This window comes from Anomaloglossus baeobatrachus, chromosome 5 (genome assembly GCF_048569485.1).
Source record: "Anomaloglossus baeobatrachus isolate aAnoBae1 chromosome 5, aAnoBae1.hap1, whole genome shotgun sequence".
In the NCBI taxonomy this organism is placed as follows: Eukaryota; Metazoa; Chordata; class Amphibia; order Anura; family Aromobatidae; genus Anomaloglossus; species Anomaloglossus baeobatrachus.
In genome coordinates, this window is record NC_134357.1 from 552,142,326 (window position 1) to 552,161,525 (window position 19,200).

Sequence of the window (19,200 nt, forward strand, 5' to 3'; positions counted from 1 at the left end):
TACAATAGAGTTTTTTTATGTGTTTTGGATGAAAACTGTCCCATTTCAGGTATGTTGGACGGTCAATTGGCTTCTTGTACAGGGATGTCTCTATTTCATTGTTCCCTAGTTTAATGATGGTGTCCAAGAAGTTGATTTCAGTGCAGGAGTAGTTGAGTGTTAGGTTAATGGTGGGATGAAACTGATTGAAGTGTTCATGGAAGGTCTTCAGCTGCTCCTCAGACTCTGTCCAGATGATTAAAATATCGTCAATGTAACGGTAGCAGGCTAGAGGCCTGATAGGACAAGAGGATAAAAAGTCACTCTCAAGCTTGGCCATGAAAAGATTTGCATATTGTGGTGCCATTTTGCTTCCCATTGCAGTCCCAGTCTCCTGTAGATATATGTCATTGTCAAATGCAAAGTAATTATGGGTGAGGATGAATTTTGTAAGCTTCACCACAGAATTGGCATCAGTTCCTGTATTTTCCAGGAAAATTTTGCAAGCATTTAATCCATCCTGGTGTGGAATAATCGAATACAAGGATTCCACATCCATGGTAGCAAGGATGGTTCCCTCTGGAAGAGGACCTATTGCTGATAGTTTTTTCAATAGGTCAGTAGTGTCCTGGATGTAGCTGGTTGTATCCCTTACCAAGGGTTTAAGGATACCCTCTACCCATCCAGAGACTTGTTCAGTGAGGGTGCCCACACATGAAATGATGGGTCTTCCTGGGTTTCCAGATTTGTGAATTTTGGGAAGCATGTAGAATGTGCCTATTCTTGGACTCACCGGTATCAGTTCATCAGTTCTTATGGATATGTCAGGCAGACAAGAGGCCAACTTGTTAAGTTCCTTGTAATAGTCCTGTGTAGGGTCAGACTCCAATTTCTTATAGTAGCGTGTGTCCATCAGTTGTCTGTGTGCTTCCTTCATGTAGTCTGATTTGTTCATCATGACTATTGCACCCCCCTTGTCTGCAGGTTTAATGATGATTTCTTTGTTGGTTTTCAAAGATTTTATGGCCCTTCTCTCCTGGGTACTGATGTTGGATGGTTGCCTCCTGTGTGTGTCTAGGAAAGTGGATTTTACCAAATGTCTGAAAGTGTCTATATAGTTATCCAGATGAGGGTTGCGTCCTGGTGGAGGTGTCCAATCTGATCTTTTCCTGGTTGTCAAGATCCGTCTTCCTTCAGTCTGGGTGGATTCTAAAACATCTGCATCGCTAAAATATGAATATTGACGATATTTTAATCATCTGGACAGAGTCTGAGGAGCAGCTGAAGACCTTCCATGAACACTTTAATCAGTTTCATCCCACCATCAACCTAACACTCAACTACTCCTGCACTGAAATCAACTTCTTGGACACCATCATTAAACTACGGAACAATGAAATAGAGACATCTGTTGTGAATGTTAGTTATGTTTTGGCTGCTGGGAGGCTCCCTCTGGTGGCCAGGAATGATTTGGACTTGGACCAGGTGTGTTGTGCAGTGGGTGTTTCCTTTGCTAACTGTCTGCTTATTTAATCCTGGTCTGATTGCAGGCTGTTGCCAGATGTCAGTTGTTCTTTGTATCTCCAGCCTGCTTAATCCTGCCCTACACCACATCTTCCCCAGATAAGTGCTTGCTCTTTATTTATTGTCTGGTTCTTTTGTTTATCTGGGTTTGTCATTTGCTGTGGTTGGTTTCAGGTAATTTACTTGTAGGGATTTTCCCCATCAGTGGATTGTTGGGGAACTCCATGCAGTTCTGTGTAGAGTATAGCTCCTTTGGGTCCATGTGTTTGTGGCTTGTTGACTTTGTTATGATTCTTGTTTTCTGTTCATTGGTATGACAAGGGCACCTGGTATAGGACGGAGTTCAGATCGTGCGATCTGAGGGCCTTTTTGTACTATCAGGAAGTTGGTATTTTGCAGGGTTTTTCTCTGGCCACCATCAGTCCCTTTCCTGTCCTTTCCTATTTTAGTCAGCGGGGGCCTCACCTTTTGCTAATCCTGTCATCTATCTGTGTATTGTGTTTTTCCTATATCACCGCAGTCTTTGAATGTGGGGGGCTAGCTATTCTTGTCTATTTTCTGAGGCAGAGAGTTATTCATCTTTCCTACCTTTAGGATACTTAGTTCTCCGGCTGGGTTCGCGGTGCACAGGATGTTAGTTCACCCCTCGGCTACTTCTAGTTGTGATGGTTAGTAAGGGGATGGCGGCCAGATTAGTTGCCAATGCTTTTGTCACCTAGTGCCAATGATTTGTGGTGGTCTTCCATGGTTCCGGATCATAACAGACATCCCTGTACAAGAAGCCAATTGACCGTCCAACATACCTGAAATGGGACAGTTTTCATCCAAAACACATAAAAAACTCTATTGTATACAGCCAGGCTATCAGGTACATTCGGATATGTTCCAACAGTACAGATAGAGACAATCACCTTGAGGGCCTCAGAAAGACCTTTCTGAATCAAGGCTACCACCCAAGAACAATTGAAAACCAGATTACAAGAGCCACCAGAATATCAAGAAACCATCTACTACATTATAAAACTAAAGAAGAAAACAACCGGGTCCCTCTTGTAGTCACCTACAATCCACATCTGGAGGTGTTTAGAGGAGCTGCACGGAAACTACAACCATTACTGCAAAAAGATGCCCGGTTAAAATCTATTTTTCCAGAACCCCCACTTCTGTGTTTTAGACAGCCCCCAAATCTAAGAAGCATAATTGTCAGAAGCTCCCTGTCCTCTCCAACACCAACAGGAACATTTCCCTGCAACCAGAAAAAATGTAAGACCTGTCCATTAATATTGACAACGGACAAGATAAAGATTCCCAGATCACATCAGGACTACAAGATCCCAGGTACCTTCAGCTGCACCACAACCAATGTGGTGTACTTAATTATATGTACCAAATGTCCAACTGGGGGTCTGTATGTAGGGGAGACCGGACAACAGCTCAGGACAAGGATGCATTCTCACCGCCACACAATTAGAGAAAAAAGGATGCATCTACCTGTGGCCAAACATTTTTGTAACTCAGACCACAGCATCATGGACATGAAATTGCTGGTATTGAAAGGAAATTTCAAGTCCCAGAGAGATAGGAGACTATGGGAGTACAAACTTATGATGACCTTTGACACATTCAGGGCAGGAATGAATGTGTCTCATGGATTCATGTCTTTTTACATCAGTTAAGAGATGTGCTCCTCTGACCATCCGAGCCGAGCGTGTCACAGCCAGGACCAGACACTTATCAGAGGACAATAAAACTTTCACACTGAACTGCAGCAAAATTTATGGCCACAACAGTTTGCCCCCCTGCCATAGTGAGAGTTCTGTTTTATATAACTTGGTTTTTTTTTTATTTTTACTGCACTATTCTAAGTCCTGTTGTGTATAAATATGTGACTCTTCAGATTTTGTGTTATACCATGCCTGATGAAGAGACCTGAGTAGTCTCGAAAGCTTGCAATTATTACCATCTTTTCAGTTAGCCATTAAAAGGTATCAACCACTGAGGACTTCAGTTCTTTTAAACAATTTTTTATCTCTACTGGCTAACACGGTACAAAGATATATTTTACTTGTATCAGTCAATATGGTCATGTGAGGGCTCATTTTTTGTGGAACAAGCTGTACTTTTAAATGAAGCCATAAGTTTTACCATACAGTGTACTGGAAAACGGCAAAAAATTCCAAATGCGGTAAAATTGCAAAAAAAGTGCGATAGCACTATTGTTTTTGAGATATTTTATTCACTATTCACTATGTTCACTATATGGTAAAACTGATGTGTTGTTGTGATGCCTGAGGTTGGTGCAAGTTCATATACACCAAATATGTATAGGTTTACTTTTATCTAAGGGATTAAAAAAAATCAGACGTTTGGCCAAAAAAAGTGGCGCACGTTTTACGCCATATTCCGTGACCCATAGCATTTTAATTTTTCGGGATCTATGGCTCAATGATGGCTTATTTTTTGACTGTCAGGCTGCCGTTTTTAACGGTACCAGTTTTGCGCAGAAGCTATGTTTTGATCGCCTATTGTTGCATTTAGCGCAAAATTTCTGGCGCCCAAAAAACATAATTTTTGTGTTTGGATTTTTTTTGCCGCTACGAGGTTTACCAATCAGATTAATTGATTTTATGCCAAATATGTGTATATTTTTTATTTTTTTAACCCTTTAATTTTCAATTGGGCGAAAGGGAGGTGATTTGAACTTTCAGGGTTTTTTTTTATTTTTTATAACTTTTTTAACTTTTTTTTTTTATTTTAAAAGTCACCCTAGGGGGTTATATGGATCAGAAATATCTGTTCGCTCTGCCATATCTGCTGATCACAGCTGTAAACAGCAGATATACTCATTTCATGTCTCACCCAGCTCTGGGCCGGGTGAAACTGAAAGTAAACCATGTGAGCTACAGCAGTCATCACATGACCCTGTGCTACCATGACAACCACCGGAAGTCACGTTATCACGTCACGTGACTTCCGGTATCGGCCTGTGAGTAAATGTTTACCGCCGATGTCGTTATAATGGCGCTGTCACATATTGACAGCGCCATTTAAGAGGTCAAATGGCACAGGCAGATAACGATTCTGAAATGTGAGATCAGCTGAGATGTGCGCTGATCTCCCGCTGCTGCCGGCGGCAGACCGCAGGCAGTAACACTATGACCGCTAGGATTTACTATTACTGCCTGCGGTCATTAAGGGGTTAAGCCATTAAAAACCATGCAACAAGATATCCAGAGTACCATTCACCCCAGAGTGACCAGCCGGGCAGAATCATGATATTCCTCCAAAACTCTATGGCAGAGATTCAGGAGAGCAAAAGACTTGTTAGCTGGGATCCCAGATGGTGCCTCATCCTGGGCCTCCGCAATCTCATATTGCACCTTCTTACTTCTTACAGAGCACCAACACGACCACTCCCTTTTGCGGTATGAGCACAGGTTCCTCACAAGGTTCCCACCCTGTAAAACTCCTACACAATACATCAGCCTTCATGTTGTTAGACCCTGGAAGATAAGTTAGCAAAAAATGTAATTATCAAAAAATAAAGACCACTGAGCTTTTTTCTCGGTATAAGATGTTTTGCCGACTAAAAGGAGATTTTTTTTGTCTGTAATTACATGAACCATTTGCATATCTTTCTCAAAAAAGTATCGCTATTACTCAAATGTCAATTTCATAGCGAATAATGCCCTATTACCAATGTCGTTATTAAGTTCACCTGGAGATAACTTCTTGGAAAAGAAGGGACATGGACGTAGTTTACCAACAAATGGACCCTGAGACAATACAGCTCCCACTCCCACCTCTGATGCATAAACTTGGACCATGAAGGGAAGAGATACATCAGGCTGTATTAATACAGGTAAATATAAAAATTCTCAAACTAATGTGGAACATAACAGTAACTGGTGTGCCACGGTAAGTCAAAACGTTTGCTGAGCACTACTCAGAATACACTATTAACACAAGAGGACAAGAGTGTTGTGTGCAAAATTTAACAATCTTTATATAACAAAAAAGTGGATCAAAAACAGCTATGCAATAAAACCACCGTGTAAAAACAAGCATGAATGTGAGTGTGACCGGGTGGAAAGCCAACAATAATAAATAACCCATCCACACAAACTAGAGTAACTGGAGTGGAGGGAGGTATAAGCACAACTGCAATGAGCAGCACACAATAAATCATCAGTAACAGGACACAACAGCATACGGACCCGTTTAGCAAAAGATATAGTTGACTTGGGAAGACCAGTTCCACCATCTTAAAAAGGCGGGGAGCAACTGTGATAGGTTTCATTCAACATGTGATACAAGAGGTAACAAACAGACTAGTAGAGATTAACATTAAAGCTGGACTCACACTTGTGAGTGACTTGAACAATTCTCGCATTGCATCACCCGGCACAGCCTGATGCTCTCCGGACAGGAGTGGATCAGCTGCATGCATTTCTAGGCAGCTGACCTGCTCCTGTCCAGAGAGCGACAGGCCGTCCTGAGTGATGCAATGCGAGACTTGCACAAGTTACGAGCAAGTCACCTGCAAGTATGACTACAGCCTAATGAGCATGTGGCGCCCCAGCGGTCTGGTTGCCACATCAGTGTTGCCCTCCTCAAAAGGGTTAATGCTAAGCCTGGAGGTAGCCGGGGATGTCCATTGGCCAGTAAGTACCATCATTCAACACAGTTTCTCCCCCAGGCCAGCAGAGGGATTTCTAAACCTGGAGTTCCACGGAGCATTCCTTAAGCTCTGACCTGGGGGAGGAGGTAGGTAGTCTGTGAGGAGAGTTGAGTGAGGAAAGAACTCGAGTAGTGTGGTGTGTGAGCTGGGAGCTGAGCCGGATCGTTCAGCCCAGGAAAACACAGTCAAAAGGAGAAGGACATTGGGGAGTGGAGTGCAGCCAGCTCACTCCGTCGTCATCGCTGGAAAGCCGAATACCGTAGTTCAGGGCCACTCGAGTACTCGAGTACCGGTGGTCGCATCCGGAGGACGAGAGGACTGCAGGTCTCCGTCCACCCCACATCCGGAGGCGCAACTGTGGAGTCAGGACTTCGAGCCAGGATAGAAAGAGCGGCACCTGTGACAGCCCACGCAGCCCGCCATACGGGGGAGGTAATAAATTACCTCAGAGAGCAACAGAATGGCTTTCAGCAGGGACCCCATTTACCCAGACAGAGTGTAGGGATCAGGACTCATTACTCACCTGGCCAGTGTGAGTTCCCTGACCGCTTCCAGGCTACCGGATCGCCGCTACCCTCTGTAACAAACTCCCTAGAGGTCACCAACTGAGGACAAGTAAAGGAGAAGGTAAAAGAAATCATTGTCCGTGTCTGTTCCTTTCCACTGCCTTGTCGGCCCTGCACCTCATCAACAAACACCATAGACTTTTCCAAAGGTTGCCCCGGGGTACCCGCTCCACCTGAGCAAGAAACACCTCAGCTGCCACAACATCAGCCCCGGTGGTCCCTTCCAGCAGCTGCGGCTCCATAGCCGCACAATTCCACAGGTGGCGTCACAAATTTTAATAAACTACAACTCCCATCATCATCTCCCCCAATACCGCCATTTTAATTGACTCTGCCAGGGTCATGGAGTCGGGCCCCGCTACCGCTAACAACCCTGGACTAGTCCGGGCCGACACAGAGTCACCTAAGGCCCTGGGGCGGGCGAGTCAAGCACACAGCTGCTGATTCCCTATCCTGCCTGTGCAACTCAAAAGTACCAGAGAAACCATAGTGTGGAGTATCAGAGTCTGTAGTGTGAACAGCATCTGATGCCGCCATGACACTTGCCGAGTTTAGAGCCAAACACAGTATGGCAGTTGTACACACATCGCAGAACTCTGTACACATCGAACACATGGCTTGGCTCCGGCCAAGTCGAGCACAAATGGCTCTGCACAGCACACGTTGTAGCCACACATGCGGCTTTGCTCAGCACATCGTACACACTGCTACGATCTGCACATGTACTACACACGCAGCTCTTTTCCGTACACACTCGGCTCCGCTCCATACATGCCATACACATACAGATCCACTCTATACACATTGTACACGTAAGGGCCCAGGGACAGAGGACCTCAAATGTTCTATATGTCACAGTTGTTGTTCTAGCACAAGGGTCCAGGGGCCGTGTTCCCTGGGTGGTCTATAAGGTCCTGATGTTCCCTGCTATCCACCCCCACACAGTATCCACAGCTGATGGACAGTCCACAGACACGGTCTCAGGGATAACAGTTGCTTTAATACAGCAGGAACAAAGAAAATCAACAAGAATATATGTTTCACAGTCTTTTGTGGGTAGGCCATAGCAAATACAGCTTGGAGTTGAATACTGAAGTGCAATTAGGGTTCTGGAGCTTTAAGAGCACGAATTGTTTCAGATTTAATACTGGTATGCTTTTAGAAGCAGGTTTAGATTCTCTTGTAGCTTATAGGGTAGATATGATAATAAGATTGTACAGACCTGGAGTCATGGGGTTAATTTCACTGCTAGTTCAGACACGTGCAGAAGTACTTGTAAGCAAATGTAGAAAGTTGCCCAACGCGCTACAGGGACCGGACGGCTGGTGTGTGGACAATGGCATGCAAGCCACTAATATTGCAGTGGGGCTGGAGACCCTCAAATTTCCCCAATCTGCGTGCATTAGGGTCTTGTATATACTCAGTATGCCCTACTTTCTGAAGAGATGCACAATGTATATCTGGCCAGTGAGGATTCAGGATAGAAAGCCTTCAGTTTGGAGGTGTGGTTCGGGGGAGGGTGACTACGTGCACATCTTTTGGTCTTGCCCTTCTTTACAACGGTTTTGGTCAGGAGTGAGGGAGGTAACTAGACTGGTGACCGGCACGGCTGAGACATTGGGTCCGGAACTGTATATCTTACAGCTTTCGGAACTCCCGGCTCATAGATACAAGCGCTCTTTGCTTAGGTTTATGGTAATGGCCGCCAGGTCTTGTATCCCGCTTGGCTGGAAGTCTACTACCCCCCCTACACTGGCACAGTGGGTTGCAAGGGTTAATGACCTAAGGCACATGGAGGACCTGACATCCTCTCTCAATGACAGTCAGGAAGGTTTTCGCAGGACCTGGCTCCCATGGTTGGAGTTCACTTACTCGGCGGATTACGCCAGATTACTCGCTCCTCCACGGCTGCTGTGAGGCTCTGGTGGAGCATTCCCTCCCCCCCCCCCCTTTTTTTTTTTTTTTTTTTTTTCCTCTCTCTTCTCCTCTTCTCCTCTTTTCTCGCTTTCCCTTTCTCTCACCTCTCTGCCCACTATCTTCTCCTACTCTCCCCTCCCCTTTAATCTCTCTCTACCTTTTTCTCTTATCCTGGTTCTAAATTCTTTTCGGGCTTTGCCCTCTCTTTCTATGTTCTGTATTCTACCCATGTTGGGTTGGTTCATAAAAGGATTAAAATGGGACTGACTCGAGCAGCTGCAGTTATTAGATATGTACAGGAGAGCGGAAGGGTGGGATATATGTCAATGTTAAATATTTGAAATCTGTTTTTCTGCTCTTTGTGGAACAGTGGTTATTTTGTATGTTCTCGTGTCGGTCTTTAAAATAAAGAATTTAAAAAAAAAAGAAAGCCTTCAGTATATTGGCTGTAGAAGTCAGGAAATTATGAATTTCTAGGTCTTGGACCTAGTAGGAGTCTTGTGGTGAACAGACTCTCCACATAACATCTGCCCTCAGAGGAGACTCAGCCAGAACCAGAACATTCCAGTTCTTTCCAGACAGAGGCTGGAGAATAGCTCCACCTAGTGAACCCTGTGACCAAGAACTGGACAATAGGATAACACCCAATGCACACTTCAGATTCTTACAGTTTTCACCAGTAGATAGTGCTAGAACACAACAAATGAGAAATGTTTTACTTCTAACATATAACATAATATTACATGTAACTGAATGTACTTAAAGAAACAGACACAATCTGGACCGGGCGACTACATACTTCCCCTCTGAAGGTGAGCCGTCCTCGGCGATTGTGCGAGTGGAGGACTACTAAGAAAGGAAGGAAATATATATGTAAGGCACATTAACAATAAGGCAAGAATATGCAGCCATACGGAAGAACAATAGGTAATGAAAAAATGCAAAACATGAATGTGGTAGTGCCAATATGAGATAGAGTCTCTTTCCGCAATCTACAATCGTCCATATGAAAGGCTCTGGAAAGGCACTTTGGTAGCAACAAAACGTCCATAAGCCCATGGCTGTATACGGAAAATAGTGCAAATAATAAACAAGGTGCTTGGTATTACCCAGGTGCAGAGGCTTAAACGTTACTAAACTGACTATCCAGCTAAATAAATAAATACAAGATTATATACTCATGGAAAAGGATATGACCTTTTAGTCTCTCAAGCTGGCTGGAAGTGTTCCTTTTGTGCTTTGCTTTGAACGCCTCAACACTTGATCTTCCTCTTGAGCAGGAATTATATTGTTTGCTGGTTCAGGTAAAGTTGGCAGTGGAGCAGCAACTGGAGCAGGAACCGAGACAGGGATATATTGATAGCATGGAAGGATAAATTGAGTGTTGTAGAGGGACTCTTCCACAGTAGGTTGTCTGGCTGGTGTTTCCAATGCAGGAATTGGTGTGTAGACTGGCATGACTTGTGGAGAAGGTGATGACATCACCAGTAGATCCTCTTTGGTGCATAGCTTCATGCAGTTCCTGTGCACCGTCTGTGGGGCCATTCCGGGTTTCTTAACTTCATAGACATCTGACTCAGGATATGGGATAGTTGTATCTGTGTATGGCTCTGTTTCCCAGAGTGAATCGAGTTTTTCTGTACGGTGGTACCTCTTTAGCCATACCTTGTCTCCAACTTGAAGTGGGGAAGCATTAGCGCTATGATTATAGCTCTCTTCTTGTCGACAGTGAGCTTCACCCAAGCGGTAATCAACAATCTGTTGGGCTTTGTGTATTCTTCGCTGATGCTCTGAAACCCAATCAGTTTTTGGCAGGGGATTGATAACGTAAGGGACTTGGATTCCAAGAGCATGATCTTTTGGGAGCTGACCTTGTCTTCCAAGCATCAAGTAATATGGCAAGTAGCCTGTAGAACAGTGGACATGGACAATATTGTTGTAGATTTCCACTAACTCGTCAAGCAATTGAGGCCATTCAGCTTGTTTGGTAACAGATGCTGTTCGCAGCATATTGATGAAAGTCTGGTTGACTTTCTCACATAGGCCATTCCCTTGGGGATGATAGGCAGTTGTTCTCAGCTTTTTGCACTCATGGAATTGGCAGAGTTCTTGAAATAATTGTGACTCAAAGGCAAATCCACGGTCTGTGAGGACTGCTTCAGGGCAACCGTAATGTCTCACATATTCACGGTAGAAGGTGATAGCTGTAGTCCGAGCTGTAAGGTGTTTTACTGGCACAACAGCAACCCACTTAGTATAGTGATCCACCATGGTAAAGGCATATGTGTAGCCTAAACGAGTTGGTGCTAGCTTCACATGATCAAGAGCGATTAGCTCATTTGGTTTCTGAGAATGGATTGGATGAAGAGGAGCTCTGGCATCTTTCTTACCGACTTTGGTGAGGTTGCAAGCTGGACATTCACTACACCAATTTTCTATCTCTGACTGCATCCAAATCCAATAGAAGCGTTTTCGTATGGTGGCTTCAGTTTTGTGCACGCCAAAGTGCCCAGAATGGTCATGGTAGGCATCAAGAACAATTCTGGTATCTCGCCGTGGGATTAGAATCTGATGTAGCCTTTCACCTGATACCGGGTCTAGGGTATTGTGCAGGATCAAGCCCTTTTGAATTCTTTTGTGCTGTCTCCATAGACGATTAAGCTCAACATCAGGACATCTTCTGAGTCGTCTGACAGATATTCTCCCAGTAATAAGGTAATCATAGATCTCACCTAGGACACGAGACTTATTTTGAAGAGTTTATGAAATAGAGACGGAAGGCACTCACCCAATATGCTCAGTAAAAAATTTGTTCATTCGACCATCAGGTCAGGGGGAAAGGCGTGAGGGAGGTGGGAACACACAATCCGTCGGGCGACGGCCGCTTCGCGTCTTTACAACCGACGCTTCCACGAGTCCATACAAAATGACGTGAGTATACTGCTCTTAAGCACATTCACCTGATGTGCACCGTCAATTAGTGAATTTAAAACAAGTGTTTAAAAACAAGCATACAAAATGCAATGATAGAAAGAAGACGGACAAATAAAAAAGTACATTACAATTCAATACATTTTTCAGTAAGATCCACTAGAAAAAAGCACATACATTTTTACTTTTGCAAGACGGAGCCTTACAAAGAGAGAGGGGAGAACCTTCTATGCTTAAAATGCCTTTTTCATTTATTTATAATATATAAGAGAGAATTATTTCTAATAAGGGGGATGTATTCTAAAGAGGACAATTCTGCCTCAGAGGAATACCGTAAGATCATTCCTCTCATTCAATCCTAATGGTCCCAGTGCACCGTATTTAATAATATACTGAGGCTCTCTCTGTAAAAGCAATTTATGAAGATCTCCTCCCGCTATTTTCTGCTCCACTCGCTCCAAACCCGCAAACCTTAGAACTGTACTATCTGCCTGATGTGCCTCTCTTATATGGTTAATCAGTTTAGTTGCTCCTATTCCAGTTGTTATTGAATTTTTATGCTCTCTGAATCTAACAAACATGGGGCGAATGGTCTTCCCTATGTAAAACATCCCACAGTGACAAAAAACAATATATACTACCATCCTTGTTCTGCATGTAATTAATTGGTTCACCATATGCCAATTTCCACCCTATTTAAAACCTTTGCCCACCACACAGAACCTACAAAAGGAACAATGTCCACATTTGTGGTTACCTTTGGGGCTAAAAGAATGCAGCCAAGTCTGAGGGGGTACATATCGTTTTTTGACTAAAATATCTCCCACATTTTTACATTTCCTGTTTGATATAATGGGTCTCTGTCTGCCTAGTGCCATAAGATCTTTATCCCTTTCTATTAAATACCAGTTCTTATTAATGATAGTGCGAATCTGACTATCCATAGGACCAAAACGAAAATTGAAAACAAACCTAGACGGAACATCCTTATCCTTCTTATTAACTGTACTTTTATTACTCGAGGCGCAAACCAATTTTTCCCTTTCACTAGCCTCTTCTATATTCTTCCCTGGGTAGCCACGTTCTAAAAAATGATTTTTTAATTCAATGGTCTGTTCACTCAATTTTAAAGGGTTGTTAGTGATTCTATTCAGCCGCACAAACTGGCTAAAGGGGACTGACTTTTTGACATGTTGCGGATGTGCGCTTTTAATATGTAGGAGCATGTTCACAGCGGTCGGCTTTCTGAAGAGTTCCCTAATGATTTTACCTCCTTTAACTGACAATCTTACATCTAAGAAGTCTATAGTTTCCATGTAAAACTCGTATGTAAATAACATGTTAAATTCATTAACAGTGTTAAGATAAGAAACAAAAGAAACAAATTCCTCCTCTGTACCATCCCAGATTATTAGGCGTCATCCAGGTACCTAATGAATTTTTTGATATGTCTGATAAAGGGATTATACACAAGCTCCATTTCTACTCTTGCCAGAAATATGTTGGCCAATGTACATTCAATCGGTGTGCATATGCAATGACTCTCTCTTTGTCACCTTGGACTTGTGATATATGTAAGATGAGATCCAGCGCAGAAAGGAAGGCACTCTTCAATATAAATTTCCATATGGTTTATTCCATGTGCCCACATGTGAAAGGTAGGTACAGACAGCCCCTAAGCAGGGGAAAAAATGACTAGCGACACATTTCGACCGTATTACACGGTCTTAGTCATGTGACTTGTGATAGTACCGCTCCGAGGCCTTGGTAGCTGGCATCCATGTAGAGACGGAAAGGATGGCGGTAGTCAGGGTACGTCAGAATTGGAGGTGAAGTCAATAGACTTTTCAACATCTGAAAGGCAGTTTCTTGTTGCTCAGACCAATTAATTGGAAGTCTTCTGTCAGTTTTCTCTAGGGCAACCTCGTAGCAGCTCTGTAAGGGGTTCTGCTATTTGCACAAAATGAGGTATGAAGCGATGGTAGTAGCTGGCAAAACCTAGGAAACTTCTGATTTCTTTGACGGTTCTTGGGTGTGCCAGTTGTTCACAGCTGAGATATTTTCAAGATCAGGATGGATACTAATAATAATATAATAATACGTTTTATTTCTATAGCGCCAACATATTCCGCAGCGCTTTACAATTAAGAGGGGACATGTACAGACAATATGAGACAATACAAAATAACAAAATTAAGATACCAGGAGGAGTGAGGGCCCTGCTCGTAAGCTTACAGTCTATGAGGAAATAGGGGAGACACAAAAGGTGAATGGGGGGAGAAAAGCTTGCAATATATGGTCCAGCCATCGATTTAATAGGGTATTCAAAAGCAGCTGCATGAACCCGTCGGTGAGAATTTATACAGGTACAGGGGACGAGAACTGGAAGTACATTTTTTGAAGGGCAGAAAGGGACGAGATTAGATCAGGGCAGTGAGGTGATAGGCTAGTCTAAAGAAATGCGTTTTTAGGGCCCGCTTAAAGGTGTGGATGTTCCAGAGCATAGGCGCAGCTCGTGAGAAATCTTGAAGACGGGAGGAGTGGGAAGTTCGAATTGTTGAGGATGTCAGTCTTAAGTCATTTGCAGAGCGGAGGGCACGGGTGGGGTGATAGACAGACATGAGGGAGGAGATGTAGGGTGGTGCGGAACCGTGGAGAGCTTTGTAAGTGAGAGTGATAAGTTTATATTGGATTCTGTAACGGATAGGCAACCAGTGCAATGACTGGGAAAGAGCAGAGGCATCAGTGAAGTAGTTTCAGAGGAATATGATCCTGGCTGCGGAATTTAGAATGGATTGGAGAGGGGAGAGTTTAGTAACAGGGAGACCAATTAGTAAGAGTTACAATAATCCAGGTGAGAATGAATGAGAGTGAGAGTAAGAGTTTTTGCAGAGTCAATGGTAAGAAAAGGTCGAATTCTTGATTTGTTTTTGAGGTGGAAGTGACAAGAACGAGCAAGTGAACGAATGTGGGGAGTGAAGGAAAGATCGGAGTTGAATATAACCCCAAGACAGCGGGCGTGCTGCTGGGGCGTAATGGTAGAGCCACACACAGAAATGGTAATATTGGGTTTCGGAAGGTTAGGAGAGGGAGGAAACAGGAGAAATTCAGTTTCTGATAGGTTCAGTTTTAGATAGAGGGAGGACATGATGTTGGAGACAGCGGACAGACAATCGGTAGTATTTTGTAATAGTGCAGGGGTGATGTCAGGAGAAGATGTGTACAGTTGGGTGTCATCAGCATAGAGATGGTACTGGAAACCAAATCTGCTGATTGTTTGTCCAATAGGGGCTGTGTATAGAGAGAACAGGAGGGGGCCTAGGACTGAACCCTGAGGAACCCCGACCGTAAGGGGAAGAGGAAAGGAAGAAGAGCCGGCAAAGGATACAGTGAATGAGCGGTCAGAGAGGTAAGAGGAGAACCAGGAAAGAACGGTGTCCTTGAGCCCGATAGAGCGGAGCATAGTGAGTAGGAGCTGGTGATCCACAGTATCGAATGCAGCAGAGAGATCCAGGAGGATCAGCAGGGAGTAGTGACCATTAGATTTAGCTGTTAGTAAATCATTAGAGACTTTAGTAAGAGCAGTTTCAGTAGAATGTAAGGAGCGGAAACCGGATTGTAGAGGGTCGAGGAGATAGAATTATCTGACAGATAGCGGATTAAACAGGAGTGGACCAGACGTTCCAGGAGTTTGGAGATGAATGGGAGATTAGAGACAGGTGTGTAGTTAGCGGCACAATTTTGGTCCAGGGATGGCTTTTTAAGTAATGGGTGTATGCTGGCATGTTTGAAGGAGGAGGGAAAGACACCAGAGGAGAGAGATTGAATATTTTAGTTAGGTGAGTGGTGACAGCTGGGGTGACAGATTTAAGGAGATTTGAGGGAATAGGGTCACTGGTGCAGGTAGTAGGGCGAGAAGACGCGAGGAGCCTGGTGACTTCTTCTTCTGTGACCAGATCAAAGAGTGAAAGTGAGCTAGATGAAGTGTAGGAGGGCAGACAATGTGTGGTGTTATGAGGCTGGGAGGAAATTTCCTGGCGTATATGGTCAATTTTTTCTTTAAAATAATTGGCCAGGTCATCTGCACTGAGGTTGGTGGTTGGGGCCAGAACTCTTGGTCCTAGGAGGGAATGGAAAGTATCAAAGAGTCGTTTAGGATTGTTGGCTAGAGAGGTGATGAGGGTGTTAAAGTATGCTTGTTTGGAGAGGTGAAGGGCAGCATTGTATGTTTTGAGCATAAACTTATAATGGATGAAATCTTCGACTAGATTGGATTTTCTCCACAGACGTTCAGCGCACCTGGAACACCACTGGAGAAAGCGTTTTTGCAACGTGTGCCAGGGCTGCTGCCGTCTGCGCTGAGTTGCTCTGTGTGTAGCAGGTGCAGCTTCATCTAGGACGCTCTGTAGGGTGTCATTATAATGTTTTACAGTAGAGTCAGGACATGAGAGGGAGGATATTGGGGCTAGTGATATCTGCAACTTCTTCAGAAATTTCTGGTTGTTAATGGCATGTATATTCCTATATGGGAGGTAAATGGGGGTGTCCTGAGTGGGTTGACAGCTCTTGACCAAGAATGAAAATGGTTGTGGTCAGAGAGTGGGAGAGGGGAGTTAGTGAAATCATGCACTGAGCAGAGACGGGAGAAGACCAGGTCCAGCATATTGCCACCTTCATGTGTAGGAGAGTTAGTTAGTTGTGAAAGGCCAAGAGAGGAGGTTAGAGATAAAAGATGAGTGGCAGCTGGGGAGAGGGGATCATCGATAGGGATGTTAAACTCCCCCATGACAAGAGTGGGGAGGTCACAGGCTAGGAAATATGGAAGCCAGGTGGCGAAATGATCCAAGAACTGACTGCTTGGGCCTGGAGGGCGATACACAACTGCTACTTGCAGGGAGAAGGGTCTGTAAAGCCTAACAGTGTGGACCTCAAAAGAAGGGAAGATAAGTGAGGGAACAGGAGGGATGACCTGAAAAGCCCAGTTTGGGGAAAGCAACAGACCAACACCTCCACCTGATCTGTTGTCAAGTCTAGGAGTGTGTGAAAATTGTAGGCCACCATATGAGAGAGCAGCAGCTGCGGTGGTGTCTGACTGCTGAATCCAGGTCTCAGTAAGAGCCAGGAGGTTGAGGAAATTGGAAAGGAAGAAGTCATGGATGAAGGAGAGTTTGTTACATGCTGAGCATGAGTTCCAAAGGGCACAGTTAAAAGAGACAGAAGGTATGCAAGGAATATTAAAGAGATTTAGGGAGTTTCTGAGTATGCCAGGGAAGGAATTGAGCTTACTATTATACTTTCGGAACTTACAAGATGACCCAGGTAGTTGACCTTTGGCTTGAGCAGATGCCACTTTGACGGTTTTAGTTTCAGGCCATGTTCAATGAGTACCTGGAATACTTCTGCAAGGTGGCATAGGTGGTCTTCATAAGTGCAAGAGTATACGACAACATCATCAAGATATAACAGAACGCTCTGGAAGTTGAGGTGACCACGACATCTTTCCATGAGTCGCTGAAATGTAGCAGGGGCGTTGCATAACCCAAACGGCATACCATTAAACTCAAAGATTCCCATTGGGGTGGTGAAAGCAATCTTCTCTCTATCCTCAGGAGCCATGGGTACTTGCCAGTAACCACTGGTTAAGTCGAGAGTGGAGACGTATGCAGCTAAGCCAAGAGCGGTGATGGATTTTTCAATCAGTGGAAGAGGATAGGCATCTTTATGTGTAACGTTATTCAACTTTCGGTAGTCGACACAAAATCTGATGTTACCATCCTTCTTCTTCACCAGGACGATGGGTGCAGCCAACGGGCTTTGACTTTCTCGGATGACTTCAGAATCTTTCATCTCCTTTAACAGCTTCTTTACTTGTTAATAGTTAGCAGTAGATACTGGACAGTGTTTTTCTTTGATAGGAGGATGATCACATGTGTTGATCTTGTGCTGGATCAGAGTAGTCTTGCCGAAGTCAAGGGGGTGTTTGAAAGCTTGGCTTTGTCGCTGAGCAAGTTTAGTTATGCCATTGATGTATTCGATAGGCGTGTTAGCATCTCCAACATTAAGTTCATTCCACCAGAAGGTAGTGGGTGTATTAGAGCCTTTGGGAGTGGATTTTAACAACTTTTGATGAGCAAGTATCTCTTCATCTATGATGTCTTCTGGATCAAATAGGAATAACGTTTGGAACACCATTCTAAGTCCGAACTGGGTGCAAAAACCTAAAAAAAAACATCACTATGGGGAGATAAGGTATGCACACCAGTGACTATGTAAGGGGAATACATGAAATAGCAGAAACTGCTGTGTGAATACTGACTTGAAAAATCCAATAGCTATATGCAAGAGTGAAAATGTGAAAAATGGAATCTGGAGGGGGGGCGGAGCCGGACATGGCCGAGTGAGGAAGCAGCTTCTCTGTGCTCCTCTCTGCAAAACTCCATAACACTGGCCCAAGACTCTAAAATGGGCAAATTAACGGGCAAAAAGGCCACAGCACGAACCCCAAAGAAGGCCCCCATGGCTCAAGGCAAAATCGGGGCATATCTGTCTAATCCACGGGGCTCCAGCGCTCTATCGCAGCCCGAGCTGGAATGGCAGCAAGAATCGCGGCCTGCTGACCCGATATCCGACCTCCAGACGTCTGCGGAGAGGAGGGGGTCGATGGTGGAGTCGCAGGGACCCGGGGGAACAGCGGTGAGCACCGACAGCAGTGACGGGCGCGGGCTGAGGGATGTGCGGAGGAGCGGCCGACAACATGAATCACAGACCCCACTCCAAGATGGCCGCTGCACGCTTTCAGACCGGGCCCTGCAGCGTCAGCAAGATGTCCCCTTAGCGGCAGCATCACCGCCCGCTACTCCCTCATCGCAGCCCGCGATGGGAATGGAACCTCTCGATGGCCGGCAGAACAACGACTTACCTCCGGTCGCTCCCAGATGCCTAATGCCTCTTCAGTCTGCAGCACACACGCAGACAGGCCCTGGAGCAGCGTTCGGGAAACATCCATCACAGCAGCGCTTCCAGAGTGAGGGGGCCTCGCGGTCACCAGTCTCCAGCGTTGTCAACAGCACCACCGATGGAGGTAGGCAACAAAACCCGGGCACCCCGGCCCCACCGCATACCAAAATATCCAGCCCGCAGGCGATAACTGGACTGGGGGAGGGGGGCAGGGGCACAGTCATGGCTGGCGACGGCAGCCCCCCATCATTTACAAAAGGCACCATTATCTACCTGACGGCCCCCCCTATAACACTGCCATATATGGGCACTAATGTGGAGAAGAGGGGATCTTACAGCATCCAAGAGCCCCAGGAGCAGACTGGGGGGAACCTCCAAGGGCCCCCTCCTTATACACCCCCTGCGAGGTGGTCCACGGGCTCCTCAAGGGAGGATAGCCCGACGGACCCGGGAGGCAGCCTGGTGGCAACCACTAAAGGTCAGTGGAACGATGGGCACAGGGCACCAGGGACCCCTCCACAACAGATTACCACAGTAGCACACTTGGGAGGAAATACAAGCATCTCTAGAAGTTCACAAATACTATATGACCCAGCTTTGCAGGACTCTATTGGCTCTTTTTCCACAACATCTTTCTCCACTAAT

At 45.0% G+C, this 19,200-nt stretch overlaps 1 protein-coding gene across 1 annotated transcript in view; it reads right to left on the bottom strand.

The window, feature by feature from the left end:
• The window catches only part of LOC142312971 (uncharacterized), an 80,550-nt gene that overhangs the window by 26,379 nt on the left and 34,971 nt on the right, over positions 1-19,200 (bottom strand). The window contains exon 4 of the mRNA XM_075351960.1: positions 11,599-11,610. Coding sequence (XP_075208075.1) covers positions 11,599-11,610 — 12 coding nt within the window. The remainder of the gene's footprint in view (positions 1-11,598; positions 11,611-19,200) is intronic.